General features: G+C 46.5%; 1 protein-coding gene across 1 annotated transcript in view; it reads right to left on the bottom strand.

The window, feature by feature from the left end:
* The window catches only part of LOC125546889 (ABC transporter B family member 4-like), a 48397-nt gene extending 29730 nt beyond the window's left edge, over window positions 1-18667 (bottom strand). Inside the window, exons 1-3 of the mRNA XM_048710987.1 lie at window positions 18626-18667; window positions 18292-18406; window positions 17898-18193 (exon numbers count right to left, since the gene is read on the bottom strand). Coding sequence (XP_048566944.1) covers window positions 17898-18193; window positions 18292-18406; window positions 18626-18667 — 453 coding nt within the window. The remainder of the gene's footprint in view (window positions 1-17897; window positions 18194-18291; window positions 18407-18625) is intronic.
* Between the last annotated feature and the right edge of the window lie 5576 nt (window positions 18668-24243).

Raw genomic sequence — 24243 nt, forward strand, 5'->3', positions numbered from 1 at the left:
AGAAATAAATCAACAAGGTACGGATCCAGAACGAATAGTCAGTTAGAAATCCCCATCTCAAACCAAATATCCGTGGAAGAAGAACTAGAGCTACAAGAATTCCCACCTATGAAACTCCCGAACCTTTCCGGTTATGCAATCAGGTGTTGGGGATACAGGGGAAGCATAATATCTCACCCAAATCTAGCAAATCCTACATCCAGCTGTATCCATCCTTCAACACATAACCGAGAAAAACTTCGGAAACCATCTACCTCAACCTTCGAAAAGCATCCATTATACAAGTTATGGCGATACTCCCGAACTCCCGCCCCAGTACTGGGTGGCGTCGAGGTTATCTCACTAATGAACTGCATAAAAGAGATTTTCGATGTCGGCGTACTAAACTCAGGTATTCCAGAACTGCAACGATAAAATTATAACGACAACACCTCAGAGCTCAACTCCCCGGGACACTTCCACAAAACCCCTGACAGGAGGCACCAAGACAATGTTCTCGTCATAAATCCATCGGAACGATTCCAAGATACCCGCGTGATCCTAATTTTTTTTTGTGAAATTTGAGAAGAGAAGAGTCAAAACTCTACGTCAGGATGCCTTACCAGAGCGATGAGGAGACTAGGAAGTAAAAAGAATTCCTAAACTCTCCGATATATAATTCCTAAATGACTCAAAACATTTTTCTAGACACAACTCGGCTACTAAAAATGATCAAGCAATGGGGCTCCTAAGGTCGGGGAAGGCTCTGATTACCAACTTGTAACACCCTCGATGCGACTATATCTCCCACGTGTCGAGGCACGACTTAGAGGCATAATCGTATTGAAGGCATATGTCGCAAGTTAGGCAATCTTCACAACATCCCATGTAATGTATATAGATAATAAAAGGGGAGATAACATAGTTGGCTTACACTCGCCACGTCAATCAAGTACATAAATAACATTACATCATTCAAACACTCATGGCCCGACTACGGCGCCAAAATAAAAGATAACCCAACATGCGACACGGTCCCGATCACCCCCAACTGGGCACCACTACTGATCATCAGGAAAGGAAACATAGTATCGTTGAGAGTCCTCGTCGAAATCCCACTTGAGCTCGAGCGCGTCACCTGGAGCGGAATCATCAGGCCCTGCATCTGGTGTAATAGTAATCTGTGAGCCACAGGGACTCAGCAATCTCGCACCCTCGCGATCAAGACTATTTAAGCTTATAGGTAAGGTAAATATGTGGAGCTGCAGCAAGCGACTAGCATATATGGTAGCTAAACTGTTCACAAAAGAGAGAGAGAAGAGGAGGCAAAGCACGAGTGAGAAACTAGAGAGCAACCTGCGCAAGCATTACTCCAACACCGTGTCCACTTCCCGGACTCCGCCGAGAAGAGACCATCACGGTAACTCACACGGTTGATTCATTTTAATTAAATTATAGTTCAAGTTATCTACAACCGGACATTAACAAATTCCCATCTGTCCATAACCGCGGGCACGGCTTTCGAAAGTTCAAATCCCTGCAGGGGAGTCCCAACTTAGCTCATGACAAGCTCTCACGGTCAACGAAGGAATAGACCTCCTTCCGAGACGTTCCGATCAGACTCGGTACCTCGGTTCTTCAAGACACTTCGACAGGTTAAAACAAATCCAGCAACACCGCCCGAATGTGCCGACAAATCCCGATAGGAGCTGCACATATCTCGTTCTCAGGGCACACCCAGATAGGTCAAGGTACGAGTAAAACCAACCCTCGAGTTTCCCCGAGGTGGCCCCGCAGGCTGCCTGGTTCGGACCAACACTCAGAGGAGCACTGGCCCGGGGGGGTTTAAATAAGATGACCCTCGGGCTCCGGAAACCCAAGGGAAAAAGAGGCTAGGTGGAAAATGGTAAAACCAAGGTTGGGCATTGCTGGAAAAGCTTTAATCAAGGCGAACTATCAAGGGGTTCCCATTATCACCCAACCGCGTAAGGAACGCAAAATCCGGGAACATAACACCGATATGACGGAAACTAGGGCGGCAAGAGTGGAACAAAACACTAGGCGAGAGGCCGAGCCTTCCACCCTTTACCAAGTATATAGATGCATTAAGATAACATGGCAATATAATGATATCCCAACAAGTAAATAATGTTCCAACAAGGAACGGCCTCCAATCTTCACCTGCAACTAGCAACGCTATAAGAGGGGCTGAGCAAAGCGGTAACATAGCCAATCAACGGTTTGCTAGGACATGGTGGGTTAGAGGTTTGACATGGCAATTTGGGAGGCTTGAAGGCAAGTGGTAGGCATCGTAGCATAGGCATAGCAAAAGAGCGAGCATCTAGCAAAGCAAAGATAGTAGTGATTTCGAGGGTATGATCATCTTGCCTGCAAAGTTGTCAGAGTTGACTGGATCCTTGAAAGCAAACTCAACGGGCTCCTCGTTAGCGAACTCGTCTCCCGGCTCTACCCAAACAAGACAAACAAGCAAACGGAACACAATCAACCACGTGCAAAGCTCAAACAATATGATGCAAGGATGATATGCTATGCGGGATGCAATGCGGGATGCATATGCAAGATTTGACAAGGGATGTATGAACCTGGCCTCAACTTTGGAATCCAAGTGTGCCACTGGAAAGATGAGATGGAATCTCTTGAAAACGATATAAAGATCACCGGAATCGGAGTTACGGTTTGGAAATGGCAAGCAATTCAAATATGATCACGTTCTGTGATTTACAGCAAGTAGTCATCTAAATGCAACAAGATGAACATGCTACAGCACCCAAACATGGCATCAAAATACATGGCTGGAATCCATTCAAGAAGATTAACAAAAGTCTAGCACTGAGCTACGGCCAATTCATCCATTAATAGGTTCAAACAAGTATGGCAAAAATGCATATGGTAAACAGATCTCAGACTTAGTGAAATTAACACTTGTCTGAAATTTCAGATCAGATAGCACTCTTTGAAGCAACAAAACTACATGCTACAGGATCTGAACATGGCAAAGTAAAGCATGGAATGTAGCTACTCAAAGAGCTTAACAAAAGTCCCTTAGTGACCTTGAGCCAAAAGGGATCAGAAAATACAATTGCAAGCATGTGAACATGGCAAAAACATAATCAGTTCTCAGACTTAGTGAAAACTGGAGCATGCTGAAACAGATATCAAGTAGGCATGTTTACGAGCTCGATGCACTCACTACAGAGCAAGTCATGAAAATCTAAGCATACACCTATCAAGAATACACAAAGTGCAAGCTAGACATGGCAAGAACAACAACATAGCATGCACGGATCAACTACAACATCATCGGCAAAATCGCTAACAAGTAGACAATCTGCCCAGATTCACGAAATGACAAAAGTAGAGCTCGATTGACTCAAGCTAGGGTGCGCCATAATTGCAAACAAAGACATGGATGGATAGAGCACTACAAGATTAACAAAACATCCTTACTGATCATCCTCAAAAGAGGCATGGATCACTAGGAAACAACATGAACATATGGCATATGAGATAAACAGCTCAAGGACTTAGTGGAAATGCTAAGTCCCTGAAATCAGAATTACCAAGTGCCTCACTTTGCAAGCTTGTGCTAGTCACCACACACATAAAAAAAACATGGGTTGCACCTATGGAAATATGGCAAAACCCTTAACAAAATATATGTAGAGCTCATGGGCATATCATGCACACAATAATCATGGCAAAAATGACAAATATCTAAATGGAGCAGCAGATCTGACAATTATCTCAAGTAGCACTCTTCTAACAGAATTTCGGGCATCAAGATGAACTCAAATGAAAATGATGCAATGAGATGAAATGATTTACTCTCTGAGACGAACATTTTGATATGCTATATGCGCAAAACGGAGTTACGGATGCAAAGTTACGACATGATGAACAGGGGCATTTGAAACATGGAAATTTCAGGGACTTAGGGAAAAAATCAACCTCTCTTAGATCTCAGATCTAGGGTTTGTGCACGTCGTACGAGGTTCGTCGGAATCCACGCCGGAGTTGCGGATCCAGCCGGCGAGGAGGAGGGTGGAGGAGGCCGGAGGGTGCGGCGACCGGCGCGGGTGGCGCTGTGGCCGGCGGCGAGTGCAACGGCGAGGGGCGATGGGCGGCGAGGTGCCTCGGGTGGCGCGCGACGTGAAGGCAGGCGGCGGCGAAGCAAGCTGGCGGCGGCGTCGCGCGTCTTCCGCCGGCGGCTGGCGCAGAAGAGGAGAGGCGACGTGGCGGATGGTGCGGCGGCTCGGGCGCGCGGGCCGGGAGGGCCCCGCCTGGGCCCCGGCGGGCCGGCGGCGCGGGACGGCGAAGTGGGCGCGCGGGCGCCACGTGTCGGTGCGGGAATGGCTTGGGCGGAGCGGGCACTGTCCGGCGCGGGCCGGACACGTCCGGTTCGCGGCGGATCTAGGATTATTTTAGGGTTTTGGAGAGGGGATCCGCGAATTTGGAGGAGGGGGTCTTTATATAGAGGTAGAGGGAGCTAGGAGAGTCCAAATGAGGTGCGGTTTTCGGCCACGCGATCATGATCGAACGCTCTAGATGATGGAGAGAGTTTTGGTGGGTTTTGGGCCAACTTGGAGGGGTGTTGGGATGCAACACACACGAGGCCTTTTCGGTCCCTCGGTTAATCGTAGGAGCATCAAACGAAGTCCAAATGGTACGAAACTTGACAGGCGGTCTACCGGTAGTAAACCAAGGCCGCTTGGCAAGTCTCGGTCCAATCCGGAAATGTTTAATCCCCACACACGAGAAGAAGGTAGAAATGACCACCGGAGGAGAACGAAGCGCCGGAATGCAAAACGGACAACGGGGAAAATGCTCGAATGCATGAGATGAACACGTATGCAAATGCAATGCACATGATGACATGATATGAGATGCATGACAACGACAACAACACACGGAGACAAAAACCCGAACCCGAGAAAATAAAATAACTTAACGCGAAAACGGCAAGAGTTGGAATACATATTGGGTAATTCACATACGGGGTGTTACAGTGTATCGCGTGGCGGTTCGTCTGCGTCGGGCTCTGGTGAGCTCCCTCTGAGGGAGTCCTGGATTAGGGGGTCCTCGGGTGTCTGGACTATTTATATGGGCCGGACTGATGGGCCGTGAAGATAAAAGCAGAAGACTTTCCCCCGTGTTCGGGTAGGACTCCTATATGCGTGGAAGGCAAGTTTGGTGTCCGGATATGTTATTTTCTTCCTTTACAAACCGACTTTGTACAACCCTAGGCCTCTCCGGTGTGTATATAAATCGGAGTGGTTAGTCCGTAGAGATCATCAGAATTCTCATAGGATAGACTGTTAGGGTTTAGCCATTACGATCTCGAGGTAGAGCAACTCTTGTAACCCCTACACTCATTGAATGCAATCAAGTAGGACGTAGGGTTTTACCTCATTTAGAGCATTACTAGTAGAACCCTCAAACCCTCACTAGCGTTTTAAGGGTCCAAAAATGATCTTTTTGTGCACTTTTACGGGTTGAAAAACAGGGGCAAAGATTAGAACCCTCAAACCCAACCCTTATAATGGAATATTCCCCATGAACGACGTTGTCGTTGCGCGCGGGACGTCGACGGGGCGGCCGCCAGCGACGGGGGCGACTAGCAGCGGCGGTCGCGGGCGTGGGCGCGGGAGTTGGGAGGATTTTTCCCTCCCGCGCGAGGATAACCGCCAAATGAGGGTTGGGGTAGGTTTTGCTCCCCAACCCTTACTTTTGAGGATTGGGAGAGGGTTTGAGGGTTGGACCTTTAAAAAAATTTGAGGGTTTGAGGGTTAAGGGGTTCTAGTCTACGACTTTTTTTCGACGAAAACTGTAAAAAAGCAGTTATTTTTAGGGGTTTGAGGGTTTGAGGGCTCTACTAGTAATGCTCTTAAGAGGGCCCAAACCTGGGTAAACATCGTGTCCCCATCATCCTTTGTTACTATCGATCCTCAGACACACAGTTCGGGACCCCCTACCCGAGATTTGCCGGTTTTGACACCGACATTGGTGCTTTCATTGAGAGTTTCATTGCGTCATTGATAGAAGGATCGATGGCTCGTCTTGTCATCGGTAACGATGTTGTTTTCAGGGAGACTTTTCTTCCTGGCCAACTCTTCGTATTTGGCGGCTTCGCTCTATGTGCCAACTCAACTGGTCACCTCGAGCAGATCGACAGCTACGCCCCTGGTCACCAGATCATGTTCGGAAGCTTGAACTACATCGCCGATATCCGAGGAGACTTGGTCTTCGAAGGGTTCTCGGCCTCGGCCGCCGCTCTTCAACCACATGAGGGAGGCCCGTCGGATCCATCATCAGGTTACGCTCAAGGATCGACTCTCGTGCCTGCCCTAGCCTTAGATCCAGAGCGGACCACTCAGTCCAAAGACGGGAGGATAAACCCCGCCGGACTCTCTCCCATTACGGAGTTTCCTGCCGGACACCCAGAGGCGACCATGCCATCAGCAGACCCGAAGTCAAACGTGATTGTTCATGTCATTGGGAAGCCGGAATCGCCTCTGAACATCAACTCCAATCTCTCGAGGTCTGCATCCACCAGGCTTGGACAAGTGGTTATTACCGAACCTAGCTCCGCAGATCCTCATACGCCCGTCCGGTTTTCGCTCTTAAACGAGACACTGGACCCAATGCTATCTCTCGCCATCACGGAAGTATCACCTCCGAACTACACCCAACCTAAACTGGGGGCTGAGAGCAGGGAATTTTACGTCGCAACCACCATCCACTTAATAGCCACTGTCGAGGATCTAATAGACATGCTAGACTACGCTTCCGAAGACATTGATGGTATAGACAACAATGCCATAGCCGAACCAGGTCAAAACCCACCTATCACTGGGCGCTGGACTACCACTTCTACCTACGCTGTATACATGGTGGACACACCCGAGAAGAAGGATGACGATGGCACTCAAGACCCAGATGAGGATAAACCCGTCGATGAACCACCAAAACGGCGACGTCAGCGGCGCTGCTCACAAACGCGTCGGGCAAGGGAAAGCAACACCGGCACCGGAGATAATGACACTCCGGACAATGCCGAAGACCCCGACCACCCCGTCGAGCCCGCGTTCGAGTAGGATGAGAGGGAAGAGGGACAAGTCAACACCGACAAACTTATCGATCATGAGGATTTGGAAGATAGTAACTACTTACCGGCCTCCGAAGAGGATGTCAGCTTGAGCAACGAAGATTTCATCGTCCCAGAGGAACCCCTGAACAGGATACACTCAATGATAGATGGACCAAGGTCCTGGCTGCCGAATAATATGGCCTCGAGCGCCCGACTAAGAGTTACCCAAAACGTAGGCTACTGCCACAATTTGATGACGAGGCCCTTGAGCCAATACCGTCAAAATACAATTAGGCTGACCAATAGGACCGACCACCACATGGACGGGACAAAGCGGCTAATTATGCCGAACACCAGCCCGCGCCACCCCGCCGTAGAGGCAAAGAGATGGCGGCTCCAGGCTACACGTAGTGAAGGAAATATGCCCTAGAGGCAATAATAAAGTTATTATTTATTTCCTTATATCATGATAAATGTTTATTATTCATGCTAGAATTGTATTAACCGGAAACTTAGTACATGTGTGAATACATAGACAAACAGAGTGTCACTAGTATGCCTCTACTTGACTAGCTCGTTGAATTAAAGATGGTTAAGTTTCCTAGCCATAGACATGAGTTGTCATTTGATTAACGGGATCACATCATTATAGAATGATGTGATTGACTTGACCCATTCCGTTAGCCTAGAACTTGATCGTTTGGTTTATTTGCTATTGCTTCCTTCATGACTTATACATGTTCTTGTGACTATGAGATTATGCAACTCCCGAATGCCATAGGAACACCTTGTGTGCTATAAAACGTCACAACGTAACTAGGTGATTATAAAGATGCTCTACAGGTGTCTCCGATGGTGTTTGTTGAGTTGGCATAGATCAAGATTAGGATTTGTCACTCCGATTGTCGGAGAAGTATCTCTAGGACCTCTCGGCAATGCACATCAGTATAAGCCTTGCAAGCAATGTGACTAATAAGTTAGTTGCGGGATGATGCATTACGAAACGAGTAAAGAGACTTGCGGGTAACGAGATTGAACTAGGTATGGTGATATCGACGATCGAATCTCGGGCAAGTAACATACCGATGACAAAGGGAACAACGTATGTTGTTATGCGGTTTGACCGATAAAGATCTTCGTAGAATATGTAGGAGCCAATATGAGCATCCAGGTTCCGCTATTGGTTATTGACCGGAGATGTGTCTCGGTCATGTCTACATAGTTCTCGAACCCGTAGGGTCTGCACGCTTAACGTTAGATGACGATTTGTATTATGAGTTATGTGATTTGATGTACCGAAGGTTGTTCGGAGTCCTGGATGAGATCGGGGACATGACGAGGAGTCTTGAAAAGGTCGAGACGTAAAGATCGATATATTGGACATCAGAAAGGTTCCGAGTGATTCAGGTATTTTTCGAAGTTCCGAAGAGTTTCGGGAATTCATATTGGGCCTTAATGGGCCATACGGGAAAGGAGAGAAAGGCCTCAAGGGTGGCCGCGCCCCTTCCCCATGGACTGGTTCGAATTGGACTAGGGAAAGGGGGCGCCCCTTCCTTCCTTCTCCTTCTCCCTTCCCTTTTTCCTATTCCATGTGGGAGGTGGAATCCTACTAGGACTAGGGAGTCCTAGTAGGACTCCACACTTTGGGTGCGCCCTATGAGGGCCGGCCTCCTCCTCCCTCCATCCTTTATATACGTGGCCAGGGGGCACCCCATAGACACAAGTTGATCATTGATCTCTTAGCCGTGTGCAGTGCCCCCATCCACCATAATCCACCTCGGTCATATCATTGTAGTGCTTAGGCGAAGCCCTGTGCAGGTAGCTTCATCATCACGCCGTCGTGCTGACGAAGCTGTCCCTCGACACTCTGCTGGATCGTGAGTTCATGGGACGTCACCGAGCCGAACGTGTGCAGATCGCGGAGGTGTCGTACTTTCGCTACTAGGATCGGTCGATCGTGAAGACGTACGACTACATCAACCGCGTTGTCATAACGCTTCCGCTTACGGTCTATGACGGTACGTAGACAACACTCTCCCCTCTCGTTGCTATGCATCACCATGATCTTGCGTCTGCTTAGGAAACTTTTTGAAATTAATGCGTTCCCCAACACGTAGGACTTACGACAGGACCTATACAATAGAGTCGGCCAGACAAGATCAATCTACGAATCAAGAGGACGCGCTCCAGCGCGAGATGACAGCCATCATACCTGGCACGACAAACATAACCAAACCCGAGGGTAGCCCCGAACACAGATGTCATGTGAGATCCAATGCGATGTCGCCTGATATAGAGGCGCCGCACACCCCATGTGCTTTACCAATGAGGTAATGCGACACCAGTTTCCGAAAGGATTTAAACCCGTAAACATCGAGCCTTACGATGGCACGACAGACCCCGCCGTATGGATTGAAGATTTTATTCTCCACATTCACATGGCTCACGGAGATGATCTCCATGCCATCAAATACCTCCCCCTAAAGCTAAAAGGACCAACACGACACTGGTTGAACAGCCTCCCAGAGAATTCCATTGGCAGATGGGAGGACTTGGAGGATGCTTTTCGAGACAACTTTTAGAGTCACATAGTCCAGCAACCCGGAGAGTCAGCCCGCAAACTTTGGACTCGGTTCTTAATTAAAAAGAACCAAATCATCGACTGTCCGGACGCTGAAGCCTTAGCGGCATTTAAACATAATGTATGTGACGAATGGCTCACCCGACACCTCGTCCAGGAAAAGTCGAAGACTATGGCATCCCTCACTGCACTTATGACCCGCTTCTGTGCGGGTGAAGATAGCCTGTTGGCTCGTAGAAGCAACAGTACTAGCGCCCCCGGCACCTCTGAGGCCAGGGATGGCAATGGAAGGCCACGACGTGGCAAAATAAGCGTCGGAACAACAACGAAGAAACTGAGGATACGGCGGTAAACGCTGGATTCAGCAACTCTAAACTCGGTCAACGGAAGAAGTCGTTCAAAGGAAATAGGGATGGTCCATCCAATTTGGATAAAATACTGGATAGGCCTAGCCAGATTCATGGCACCCCGGACAAGCCTGCCAACCACACCAACAGAAACAACTGGGTTTTTAAACAGGCTGGTAAATTAAATACCGAACATAAAGGGAAAGGACCTCAAAGCAAGGACAATGATGAGCCCCGCGCTCCGAACACAGGGGGACAAAAGAAGTCCCCCCGATGTGAAAACGGTGAACATGATATATGTCACCCACATCCCCAAGAGGGAGCGCAAACACGCATCAAGGGACGTCTATGCCGTAGAGCCTGTCGCCCCAAAATTCAACCCGTGGTCGGCTTGTCCGATCACCTTTGATCATAGGGACCACCACACCAGTATCCGTCATGGAGGTTCAGCGGCCCTAGTCCTCGATCCCATCATCGACGGATACCATCTCACTAGAGTCCTTATGGACGGCGGCAGCAGTCTCAACTTGATCTATCAAGACACTGTCCGTAAAATGGGTATCTGTTGGGGAACGTAGTAATAATTCAAAAAAATTCCTACATGTCACCAAGATCAATCTAGGAGATGCTAGCAACGAGAGAGAGGGAATGCATCTTCATACCCTTGAAGATCGCTAACGGAAGCGTTACAAGAACGCGGTTGATGGAGTCGTACTCGTGGCGATTCAAATCACGGAAGATCCGATCCAAGCGCCGAACAGACGGCGCCTCCACGTTCAACACACGTACAGCCCGGAGACGTCTCCTCCTTCTTGATCCAGCAAGGGGGGAGGAGAATTTGCGGAAGAGCTCCGGCAGCACGACAGCGTGGTGGTGGTAGAGCTCGTGGTTCTCCGACAGAGCTTCGCTAAGCACTACGGAGGAGGAGGTGTAGGAGGAGGGAGGGGCTGCGCCAGGGGAAGGGGGGTGCGGCTGCCCTCTCTCTCGCTCACTATATATAGGGGGAAGGGGGGAGGAGGATGCGCCCTAGGGTTTCCCTAGGGGAGGGGCGGCGGTCACAGGGGAAACCCTAGATGGGTTTGGGCGCCCCCACCCCTAGGAAACTTGCCCCCCAAGTCGGGAGGGGCGGCTGCCCTATAGGAGGCGCCCCACCTCTCTAGGTTACGTGAGATGGAGTGGGAGGGGTGCACAGCCCCTTAGTGGGCTGGTGTGCCCCCTCCCCTTGGCCCATAAGGCCCCCCAATGCTTGTCGGGGCCTCCGAAACTCCTTTCGGTCACGCTGGTCGTCACCCAGTACTCCCAGAACAATTTCGGACCATTCCGAAGTTCTTCGTCATGTCTAGGATCTCATCCGGGACTCTGAACAACCTTCGGTAACCACATACTATTCCCATTACAACTCTAGCGTCACTGAACCTTAAGTGTGTAGACCCTACGGGTTCGGGAACCATGCATACATGACCGAGACACCTCTCGGGCCAATAACCAATAGCAGGATCTGGATACCCATATTGGCTCCCACATGTTCCACGAGGATCTCATCGGATGAACCATGATGTCGGGGATTCAATCAATCCCGTATACAATTCCATTTGTCCATCGGTATGTTACTTGCCCGAGATTCGATCGTCGGTATCCCCATACCTCGTTCAATCTCATTACCGGCAAGTCTCTTTACTCGTTCCATAACGCATGATCCCGTGGCTAACTCCTTAGTCACATTGAGCTCATTATGATGATGCATTACCGAGTGGGCCCAGAGATACCTCTCCGTCATACGGAGTGACAAATCCCAGTCTCGATTCGTGCCAACCCAACAGACACTTTTAGAGATACCTGTAGTGCACCTTTATAGTCACCCAGTTACGTTGTGACGTTTGATACACCCAAAGCATTCCTACGGTATCCGGGAGTTGCACAATCTCATGGTCTAAGGAAATGATATTTGACATTAGAATAGCTCTAACAAACGAACTACATGATCTTGTGCTATGCTTAGGATTGGGTTTTGTCCATCACATCATTCTCCTAATGATGTGATCCCGTTATCAACGACATCCAATGTCCATGTTCAGGAAACCACAACCATCTATTGATCAACGAACTAGTCAACTAGAGGCTCACTAGGGACATGTTGCGGTCTATGTATTCACACATGTATTATGGTTTCCGGTCAATACAATTATAGTATGAACAATAAAAAATTATCATGAACAAGGAAATATAATAATAAGTATTTTATTATTGCCTCTAGGGCATATTTCCAACCGTCTCCCACTTGCACTAGAGTCAATAATCTAGTTACATTATGATGAATCGAACATCCATAGAGTTCTGGTGTTGATCATGTTTTGCTCGTGGAAGAGGTTTAGTCAATGGGTCTGCAACATCCAGATCTGTATGTACTTCGCAAATCTCTAGGTCATATTGTAGATGCTACTTCCATGCTCCACTTGGAGCTATTCCAAATGGTTGCTCCACTATACGTATCTGGCTTGCTACTCAGAGTCATCCGGATAGGTGCTAAAGCTTGCATTGACGTAACCCTTTACGCTGAACTCTTTATCACCTCCAAAACCGAGAAACATTTCCTTATTCCTCTAAGGACAATTTTGACCGCCGTCCTGATAATTAAGTTCATCTAATCAAATTATTTAATGAAATCCCACTCATATAGACATCCCTCTAGTCATCTAAGTGATACATGATCCAAATCGACTAGGCCGTGTCCGATCATCACGTGAGACGGACTAATCATCAATGGTGAACATCTCTGTGTTGATCACATCTACTATATGACTCATGTTCGAACTTTTGGTCTCTCGTGTTCCGAGGCCATGTATGTACATGCTAGGCTCGTCAAGTCAACCTAAGTGTTTCACGTGTCTAAATCTGGCTTACACCCGTTGTATGCGAATGTTAGAATCTACCACACCCGATCATCACGTGGTGCTTCGAAACAACGAACCTTCGCAATGATGCACACTTAGGTGAACACATTTCTTGAAATTTTAGTGAGGGATCATCTTATTTATGCTACTGTTGTTCTAAGCAAATAAGATATAAACATGATAAACATCACATGCAAATCATAAAGTGACATGATATGGCCAATATCATCTTGCACCTTTGATCTTCATCTTCGAGGCGCGACATGATCACCATCGTCACCGGCATGACACCATGTTCTCCATCATCGTGTCTTCATGAAGTTGTCTTGCCAACTATTACTCCTACTACTATGGCTAACGGTTAGCAATAAAGTAAAGTAACTACATGGCGTTTATATTGACTCGCAGGTCATACAATAAATTAAGACAACTACTATGGCTCCTGCCGGTTGTCATACTCATCGACAGGCAAGTCATGATTCCTATTACAAGAACATGATCAATCTCATACGTCACATATATAATTCATCACATCCTTTTGGCCATATCACATCACATAGCATACCCTGCAAAAACAAGTTAGACGTCCTCTAATTGTTGTTGCATGTTTTACGTGGCTGCTATGGGTTTCTAGCAAGAATATTTTTTACCTACGCAAAAGCCACAACGGTGATTTGCCAATTTCTATTTACCCTTCATAAGGACCCTCTTCATTGAATCCGATACGACTAAAGTGGGAGAGACAGACACCCGCTAGCCACCTTATGCATCAAGTGCATGTCAGTCGGTGGAACCTGTCTCACGTAAGCGTACGTGTAAGGCCGGTCCGGGCCGCTTCACAATGCCTCCGAATCTAGATAAGACTAGTAATGGTAAGCACATTGAACAAATCATCGCCCACAACTACTTGTGTTCCACTCATGCAAAGAATCTTCGCATAGACCTTGCTCATGATGCCACTGTTGGGGAACGTAGTAATAATTCAAAAAAAATCCTACGTGTCACCAAGAACAATCTAGGAGATGCTAGCAACGAGAGAGAGGGAGTGCATCTTCATACCCTTGAAGATCGCTAACGGAAGCGTTACAAGAACGCGGTTGATGGAGTCGTACTCGTGGCGATTCAAATCACGGAAGATCCGATCCAAGCGCCGAACAGACGGCGCCTCCACGTTCAACACACGTACAGCCCGGAGACGTCTCCTCCTTCTTGATCCAGCAAGGGGGGAGGAGAATTTGGGGAAGAGCTCCGGCAGCACGACAGCGTGGTGGTGGTAGAGCTCGTGGTTCTCCGACAGAGCTTCGCTAAGCACTACGGAGGAGGAGGTGTAGGAGGAGGGAGGGGCTACGCCAGGGGAAGGGGGTGCGGCTGCCCTCTCTCTCCCTCACTATATATAGGGGGAAGGGGGGAGGAGGATGCGCCCTAGGGTTTCCCTAGGGGAGGGGCGGCGGCCATAGGGGAAACCCTAGATGGGTTTGGGCGCCCCCACCCCTAGGAAACTTGCCTCCCAAGCCGGGAGGGGAGGCTGCCCTAGGGGAGGCGCCCCCACCTCTCCAGGTTACGTGAGATGGAGTGGGAGGGGCACACAACCCCTTAGTGGGCTGGTGTGCCCCCTCCCCTTGGCCCATAAGGCCCCCAACGCTTGTCGGGGCCTCTGAAACTCCTTTCGGTCACGCTCGTCGTCACCCGATACTCCCAGAATAATTCTGGACTCCAATACCCTTCGTCCAATATATCAATCTTCACCTCCGGACCATTCCGGAGTTCCTCGTCATGTCTAGGATCTCATCTGGGACTCCGAACAACCCTTAGTAACCACATACTATTCCCATTACAACTCTAGCGTCACCGAACCATAAGTGTGTAGACCCTACGGGTTCAGGAACCATGCAGACATGACCGAGACACCTCTCCGGCCAATAACCAATAGCGGGATCTGGATACCCATATTGGCTCCCACATATTCCATGATGATCTCATCGGATGAACCATAATGTCGGGGATTCAATCAATCCTGTATACAATTCCCTTTGTCCATCGGCATGTTACTTGCCCGAGATTCGATCGTCGGTATCCCCATACCTTGTTCAATCTCGTTACCGACAAGTCTCTTTACTTGTTCCGTAACGCATGATCCCATGGCTAACTCCTTAGTCACATTGAGCTCATTATGATGATGCATTACCGAGTGGGGCCAGAGATACCTCTCCGTCATACGGAGTGACAAATCCCAGTCTCGATTCATGCCAACCCAACAGACACTTTTGGAGATACCTGTAGTGCACCTTTATAGTCGCCCAGTTACGTTGTGACGTTTGATACACCCAAAGTATTCCTACGGTATCCGGGAGTTGCACAATCTCATGGTCTAAGGAAATGATACGTGACATTAGAAAAGCTCTTGCAAATGAACTACATGATTTTCTGCTATGCTTAGGATTGGGTCTTGTCCATCACATCATTCTCCTAATGATGTGATCCTGTTATCAATGTCATCAAATGTCCATGGTCAGGAAACCACAACCATCTATTGATCAATGAACTAGTCAACTAGAGGCTCACTAGGGACATGTTGTGGTCTATGTATTCACACATGTATTACAGTTTCCAGTCAATACAATTATAGCATGAACAATAGACAATTATCATGAACAAGGAAATATAATAATAACTGTTTTAGTATTGCCTCTAGGGCATATTTTCAATAGTATCGACCCATCAAGAATCAAGCCTAGTAACACTATCTTTAAAGGAGTACCCGGTGTGGAAGCCCGCTGCACGGGCTCCTTAACACTGCAAGTAGTATTCGGCTCTCCAGACAACTTTCAAAGTGAAGAATTGATCTTCGACATCGTTCCTTTCCGTAGTGGTTATCACGCACTGTTGGACGAAATGCTTTTGCACACTTTAATGCAGTCCCACACTACGCTTATTTAAAGCTCAAAATGCCCGCACCGCGTGGCGTCATCACACTCTATGGAAATATGGAGCGCTCCCTCCGTATTGAGGAGCACACCGCGGCCCTAGCGGTCGAGGAACAGAACGACCTCATCAAGCCGAACAGCTCATCGGTCATCAAGACCCATGATACCACTAAGCGAGTCCGATCCACATTGCAGCACGATAGCTTGGCGGATCGGGAGCTTCAATAGCAGTTTAGCCTCCGCCGACCGCCCCATCAGGTTGTGGCATACGTACCGCGCATGCATAATTACACACTTAAAATACCTTTGGCAGCGCCGGAGGCATACTGCAGAAAAGGTCCATAGTATGGATTGCCCTATTCGGACCTTAACATCTTTTCTCTTTTCCTTTCCTTTTTCTTTTTACCACAGGTTCATTAAAAACCTACCTACTCTACGGTTGTACATGGGCTCCTTTCCAGGTCCCCCTCTCTTGTAGACGACCACCGGCTCCTCCTCTCAAAGGATTTCTAATCAAGGAGAAATGGCGTAGAGGTGTAGCAGGGCACCATTAGGATCTTCAAGCCACTATTTTCTCAAAAAGCCCTGTATAAACCTTTCCCTTGTGTAAACTTTCGGCATGTAAAATGGCCTTGGCCTTCGGGCATTATCTGTAATGACACATCTCAACGTATTAATCAGGGTATAAAGGAAGTAGTTGATCACCACTTTTGTTTGGTACTCATCTATTTTACATTATCATCTGTGTTCCCTCCCTACATACGTGCTTTAGTCCGGCTTTCAACGCGGGGGGCTGTATCCGTCCCGGCAAATTTTCAAGTACGAACTCCTATGGGGTACTCTTCGGCGTCCCTGATATTGCATTATATGCATCGGCTCCGAATCATGTCTTTGGTCTACAGTTGGGTTGCCCGACTCCTGTGCTTACCACCTTATGTTCCGCTCGTTCGGCAAAGGTAGTAAAGGGAGAACTACTGCGATTGTGTTTCTAGTTCGTCCGGTCAAATACCTCAGTAGAGAAAGCCGAAAATTGACTGTCATGATAAATCAAGAGCTGGCCGGCGATTCAGTGACTTAGTCTTATACTAAAATCATTCGCGATTCACCCCCTATTATATGAAGGGCTGGTCTTCGCCCAGCCATGTGGAACCAGCACCATAGTTCGGATAGTCGCACACGCACCAGGGGCTAGTACTTAGCTCCACAGTCAAACTCCTATGGCTAAGTGAAAGCAATAAAGATGCATAGTCTTATTGCCTGATTCACCTCGCGGATGCCTCCTTTACGGACCAAGACGTTGGATAAAGTGCAGTCACGCGTTATGCCGAACACCCCCTTAACATCTATGTGGGGGCTGAAGCCGACGACTGGCAACTTTTAGAAATAAACGGCCGCACATGAGGAAAAATCACTTGAAAATAAAAGGCACAAACATAGCTATATTACAAGCCTGGGTTCACAAACATAGTTTTTACAACCCGAACACATCTAATCAAATAACACATCCTTAGAACATTGGCCCTCTATCATTCGGGCCCCTTCTAGGACGTCATAGAAGTACCTCTCCGTCTTCCGATGATCCTTGCCTTCGGGCGGGCCTGCGGTTGCCACTTTTGTGGCCTACGTTTTTGCCCATTGCATCTTGATGCGGGTGAAGACCATCTGGGCACCTTCTATGTAGGTCGAGTGCTTCACAACATCAATCCGAGGTCGCGCGTCAACCAGCCACTTTGCCATACCAAAGTAGCTGCTAGGGATCGGCTTGGCTGGCCAGAGCTAGACTATTAAGTCCTTCATGGCCAAACCCGCTATCCTATGCAGCTCCGTCAGCTGCTTCAGCTGGTCGTTTAGCGGCGTCGGGTGTTGAGGCACGAGAAACTACAACCAGAATAGCTTCTCGGTCGAGTTCCCTTCCTGGAATCGGAAGAACTGTGCGGCGTCGGCGGCACTCTTCGAAAGATTCGCAAATGGGCCTGGAGAACTCCACACTTGGGTGAGCAACGCATACTTCTGACCTCCAAAGATACTCTGCAAAAGAAAGGACTTACCAGCCGTTATCTGCTTCACCTGATGGATCTCTTCGCGAGCACCTTGGGACTCGGTCCGCGCCTCCTTGGCATCTTGGAGAGCCATGGCGAGGTCGGCTGACTGGGCCGAAGTCTTCTCCTCCAGAGCTTCGCATTTGCCGATGGCATCTTTTAGCTCCTGGTCGACTTCGGCCACCCGAGCTTCGTGTTGGCGGCGGGCAGCCTGCTTGTTCGACAGTTCTGCAGCCGCCTTATCAGCGCCTGCCTTATTAGCCTCCGCCTCTTTTTGGGCTTGGGCGAGGGCGCCTCTGAGGGTCTCGACCTCATTCACACTCACTATGATTATAACCAAAATCATATCATGAGTTAACCTCTACACACGTGTATCACTTCTGATATAACAATAAATTACTCTTTACACATTATCTGCATACCTTGCGTGTCGTCGAACCGCTTATTGATGCGATCAATTTCTTCATCGGCCACTTGAAGCTTTCGATTGAGTTCGGAAACTTCTGCGGCCTGGGCGGTCACCGCCAACAGGGAAGCCTGTTGTAACAATAGAGTAGTACGTTAAACTCTCCCGGATACTATGTGGATCCTCTGTCCGGTTTTTTTCAAACTGGACAGAGCCTCAGGGGCTACTGTCTATACACAGGTATATTGCTCTATATGAAACAAAAATGTTTAGGACACTACGTCACATACCTCAAAGCCTGTTAGTAGGCTGGTGAAGGCTTTGTTCAGTCCGTTTTTTACAGACTAAACCTTCTCCACCACCGCACCCATCAAGGTGCGGTGCTCCTCCATGATGGAAGCACATTGCAGTGCTTCCTCTAGAGCGTTCGGCGCCTCCGGATTAGTGGAGGTCGGCGGTGGAGCTGATGCTCCTCCCCCTTCTTCGAAGGGGGCTGCTCACCCGATCCCGGAGCCATGTTGGTCTCCGCAATGTTGTCCGGCTGGGGCCCAGACTGTTGGGGGTCCCCACTGTCGGTAGTCATAGGGTCGCCTCCCCTATGTCTTCGGCGACCGAGGTACATATTAACCTTGGGCGCCTTCTCAACAGCCTCGTCTTCCCCCTCTCGGCCAGGAGAGGTCCTTCGGGATAACACCTCGGTGTCATCCATGGTAATAGGCAAGGGGCTCGTGGCGGCATCTCGCTCTCTGCCATCTCGGGTGGAAAAGAGTTCCCCTCCAACAACGGAGTTTGCGGGTGCTCGCGGGGAGCGCTGAAAGTCACATAGCAAAAAAAAATCTTACATAATGGAAATAGGAAGGCCGAAGGTAAGCAGTGAGTATCTCAATACTTACGATTCGGCCAGGGGCTTTGCCCTGGGAGGCTTTTTAGGGACCAATTCGACATCTGAGTCCGAACTTTCCTGGAGGATCACCTTCCCTCTTTTGGGCGCCTCCTAATGTCTACTACACAACTTTATTCTTGTAGACACGTGTTGGGCCTCCAAGCGCAGAGTTTTGTAGGAGAGTAGCAATTTTCCCTCAAGTGGATGACCTAAGGTTTATCAATCCATGAGAGGTGTAGGATGAAGATGGTCTCTCTCAAACGTCCCTGCAAAAAATACAAGAAATCTCTTATGTCCCCAACACACCCAATACAATGGAAAATTGTATAGGTGCACTAGTTCGGCGAAGAGACGGTGGTATAAGTGTAATACAGATGGTAGAAATGTATTTTTATAATCTGAATAAATAAAAACAGCAAGGTAGCAAATAGTAAACGGGCACAAAAACGGTATTGCAATGCTTAAAAACAAGGCCTAGGGTCCGTACTTTCGCTAGTGCAATCTCTCAACAATGCTAACATAGTTGGATCATATGATTATCCCTCAAAGTACAACAAAGAATCACTCCCAAGTTCCTATTAGCGGAGAACAAAATGTAGGAATTGTTTGTAGGGTGCGAAGCCACCTCAAAGCTATTCTTTCCGATCGATCTATTCAAGAGTTCGTACTAAAATAACACAAAGCTATTGTTTCTGTTTGATCTATCCTAGAGTTCGTACTAGAATAACACCAAAGCATATTCATATACATAATACTCAATCCACACAAAGAACTATAAAGAGACCCTTGAGTTTCCGTCGGAGAAAAACGTGCATCAACCCCTATGCATAGATTACCCCAATATCGCCATGGGAATCCGCGAGTTGAATGCCATAACATATATCAAGTGAATCAATAAGATACCCCAATTGTCACCTCAAGTATTCATACCGCAAGACATATATCATGTGTTCTCATCTCTGAATATTCAATCCGACAAGCAAAAACTTCAAAGGGTAAAGATTCAATTCATCACAATGAGAGTATAGAGGGGAGAAACATCATATGATCCGACTATATTAACAAAGCCCATGATATAGATCACGAGACAGAGAGATTAAACACATAGCTACTGGTACAAACCCTTAGCCCCAAGGGTGGACTACTCCCTCCTCATTGTGGTGGCCGCCGAGATGATGAAGATGGCCACCGGAGATGATCCCCCCCTCTGGCAGGGTGCCGGAACGGATCTAGATTGGTTTTTGGTGGCTACGGAGCCTTGCGGTGGTGGAACTTTTGATCTAGGTTAACCCCGAGGGGTTTCAAAATATTTGGGAATTTATAGTGCAAAGAAGGGGTACGGGAGGCCACCGAGGTGGGCACAACCTCTGGCGCACCCTGGTGGGTTGTGCCCCCCTCGGGGCACCCCCCAGGTGCTGCTCTGGCCCATCGGGAGTCTTCTGACCCATAAAAAATCCACAAAAAGTTTCATGGTGTTTGGACTCCGTTTAATATTGATTTTCTGCGATGTAAAAAACAAGCAAAAAACATCAACTGGCACTGGGCACTGGGTCAATAGGTTAGTCCCAAAAAATGATATAAAGTTGCTACAAAATTATTGTAAAACATCCAAGAATGATAATATATTGGCATGAATACTTCATAAATTATAGATACGTTGGAGACGTATCAGCATCCCCAAGCTTAATTCCTACTCGTCCTCAAGTAGGTAAATGATAAAAGAAATAATTTATGAAGTGTGAATGCTAGCAAATTTGCATAAGTTTGATCAATGATAATTTCAAACACTTTTCCTAGCATCATAACAACATTTTTTCTCATAAATGTTCTCATGTTATAGTGGCAACCAATTGACATGTAAGGTTCAAACAATGAATTCTCTTGAAACTCAACAACCTATGTTCTTAGTCACCAAGCAATTGCTATTCAACTTATTCAATGGAGTTTAAGTAAGAGCTCCACATTCTCAACCATCATATAGTCTTCTATGATTGCTAACACTCACCTTGTACACATGAGAAAAATGTTTCAACCGGACACATAGAAAGATAGGGGCTTATAATTTCGCCTCCCAACGTATTCACCTCAAGGGTGATGTCAACAATAATAACTCATGCTACTCATATTCAACTGGACATATGTTCCTAGATCTTTCCTCACCACATGATGCTACCAAAAGAGAAAAAAAGGAATAGAGAGGAATACTTTGACTCTTTGCATAAAAGTAAATACTGAAAAGTAAAATATAGGCCCTTCGCAGAGGGAAGAAGAGGTTGCCATGCGCTTATTTGTTTGTATGCTCAATCCCTTAGTGCAAAAGAAAGTCACATTATATTGCCCTTGTGATAGCAACCTTTATTATGCAGTCTTTCGCTTTTATTGCTTTAGCATCACAAGTTCATACAACGCTCAATTTTCTCTTACACTGAATGATCTTACACTTCTAGAAGCAATTTTTATTGCCTTATTGCACCGATGACAACTTACTTGAAGGATCTTGCTCAATCCTTAGGTAGGTATGGTGGACTCTTAAAAATAAGATTTGGGTTTAAGGGTTTTTGGATGCACAAGTAGTATCTCTACTTGGTGCGGAATTTTTGGCTAGCAAAGATGGGGTGCAAGCGCCACATGTTGAGGGATCTATGACAATATAACTTATATGTGAATATGAACAAACACAAACCATTACATTGTCTTCCTTGTCCAACGTCAACAATTTTGGCATATAATATTTTGATGGGGGTTCACAATCACAAAAGATTTCCATGATAGTGTATTTGCATGTGAAAGTTCTCTTCCTTACACTAATTATTCGTGAATTGCTTGTATGACCAATATTGTGATTGTCAAGCCTCAAAAGATTTCACATTCTAAACCCAATGTGAAGCTACCACTAGGCATGATATGATTCCAACTTCATGACATTAAATTTATTCAACAATTTACTCATAGGATATAAGTGAAGCACAAGAGTAAATGACATAGAAAAGAGCTTCGTTGACGGGATGTGAATGCTACTTACTTAGCCTCCCCGGCAACTATTTGAGGACTCTATTTTACTTAAAAACTTTCAGATCTAAGTATTTTATTAAAAAAGAAACCAAAACAAAATAAAATGACAATCCAAGGATAGCTCGCATCATGTGAAGAAGCAAAAACTTAGGCTCAACCGATACTAACCGATAATTGTCGAAGAACAAAGGTGGGATGCCTACCGGGGCATCCCCAAGCTTAGATGCTTGAGACTTCTTGAATATTATCTTGGGATGCCTTGGGCATCCCCAATCTTGAGCTTTTGTGTCTCCTCAATTCCTTGTATATCACTGTTTACCTAAATCTCAAAAGCTTCATTCACACAAAACTCAACAAGAACTCGTGAGATAAGTTAGTATAAACCAATGCAAAAACCTTATCATTCCCTACTGTAGAAAATCACTAAAAATATTATTCAACATTGCATACTAAATTCCTCTGCATATTTAATACTCCTATCATCAAATAAGATCATTAAACAAGCAAACATATGCAAACAATGCAAACATAACAGCAATCTGCCAGAACAGTACAGTCTGTAAAGAATGCAAGAGTATCAATACTTCCCTAACTCCAAAAGTTATGAAAATTTACCAAACTACAAAAAATTTATCAGAGATCATTTTTCAAAATGTTTCAACATTTTATCACATTTTGACTTTTCCAGGGAATTTTTGCAACAGCGGTAAACTTTCTGTTTTCAAATAGCAACATGTAAACTTGCAAAATAAGCATGGAAAAGGCTATAATTGATATTTTTATTGAAAATAAATATGAAAAATATTATTCTAAATAAAATCAAGCAAATCCTAACAAAATAAATTGACACTCCAAGCAAAATTCATATCATGTGACGAATGAAAACATAGCTCCAAGTGAGGTTACCGATAATGTTGGAGACGAAAGAGGGGATGCCTTCCGGGGCATCCCCAAGCTTAGTTGCTTGGATCTTCCTTGGATATTAACTTGGGGTGCCTTGGGAATCCCCAAGCTTAGGGTATTGTCACTCCTTATTCTCCTTATATCGACATCTCACCCAAAACTTGAAAACTTCAATCACACAAAACTTAACGGGACTTTGTGAGATAGGTTAGTATGATAAAGAGCAAACCATTCCACTTTTGGTACTGTCAAATACAAGATTCACTAGAAGAACACTCGTGCGTTGCAACGAGGCCACATTAAATTTAAGAGTTCAATATCAATTATGTTAATATTACATTTAATATTCTCATACATATTAAGTGACATTGATGACCTTTTTACCATCAAATTCTCACACACACATACCCTCTTCCTCCCTCTCTCTCCCCCTCTCCCTCTCTCTCTCTAACACACACATATCCATTGCTACCTCTTGAGCACTGCGTTGGTTTTCCCCGAGGAGTAAGGGATGATGCAGCAAAGTAGCGTAAGTATTTCCCTCAGTTTTTGAGAACCTAGGTATCAATCAAGTAGGAGGCTACGCGTGAGTCCCTCGTACCTGCACAAAACAAATAAATCCTAGCAACCAACGCGATAAGGGGTTGTCAATCCCTACATGACCTGATAGATATGAGAACATAATATTTTTGGTATTTTTATGATAAAGATGCAAAGTAAAATAAAAGCAAAGTAGAAAGCAAAGGAAATAAATAAGTATTGGAAGATTAATATGATGAAGATAGACCCGGGGGCCATAGGTTTCACTAGTGGCTTCACTCAAGAGCATAAGTATTCTACGGTGGGTGAACAAATTACTGTTGAGCAATTGACAGAATTGAGCATAGTTGTGAGAATATCTAGGTATGATCATGTATATAGGCATCACGTCCGAGACAAGTAGACCGACTCCTGCCTGCATCTACTACTATTACTCCACTCATCGACCGCTATCCAGCATGCATCTAGAGTATTAAGTTAATGAAAACAGAGTAATGCCTTAAGCAATATGACATGATGTAGAGGGATAAACTCATGCAATATGATGAAAACCCCATCTTGTTATCCTCGATGGCAGCAATATAATACGTGCCTTGCTGTCCCTACTGTCACTGGGAAAGGACACCGCAA

Source organism: Triticum urartu, chromosome 3 (assembly GCF_003073215.2).
Source record: "Triticum urartu cultivar G1812 chromosome 3, Tu2.1, whole genome shotgun sequence".
Classification (NCBI taxonomy): Eukaryota; Viridiplantae; Streptophyta; class Magnoliopsida; order Poales; family Poaceae; genus Triticum; species Triticum urartu.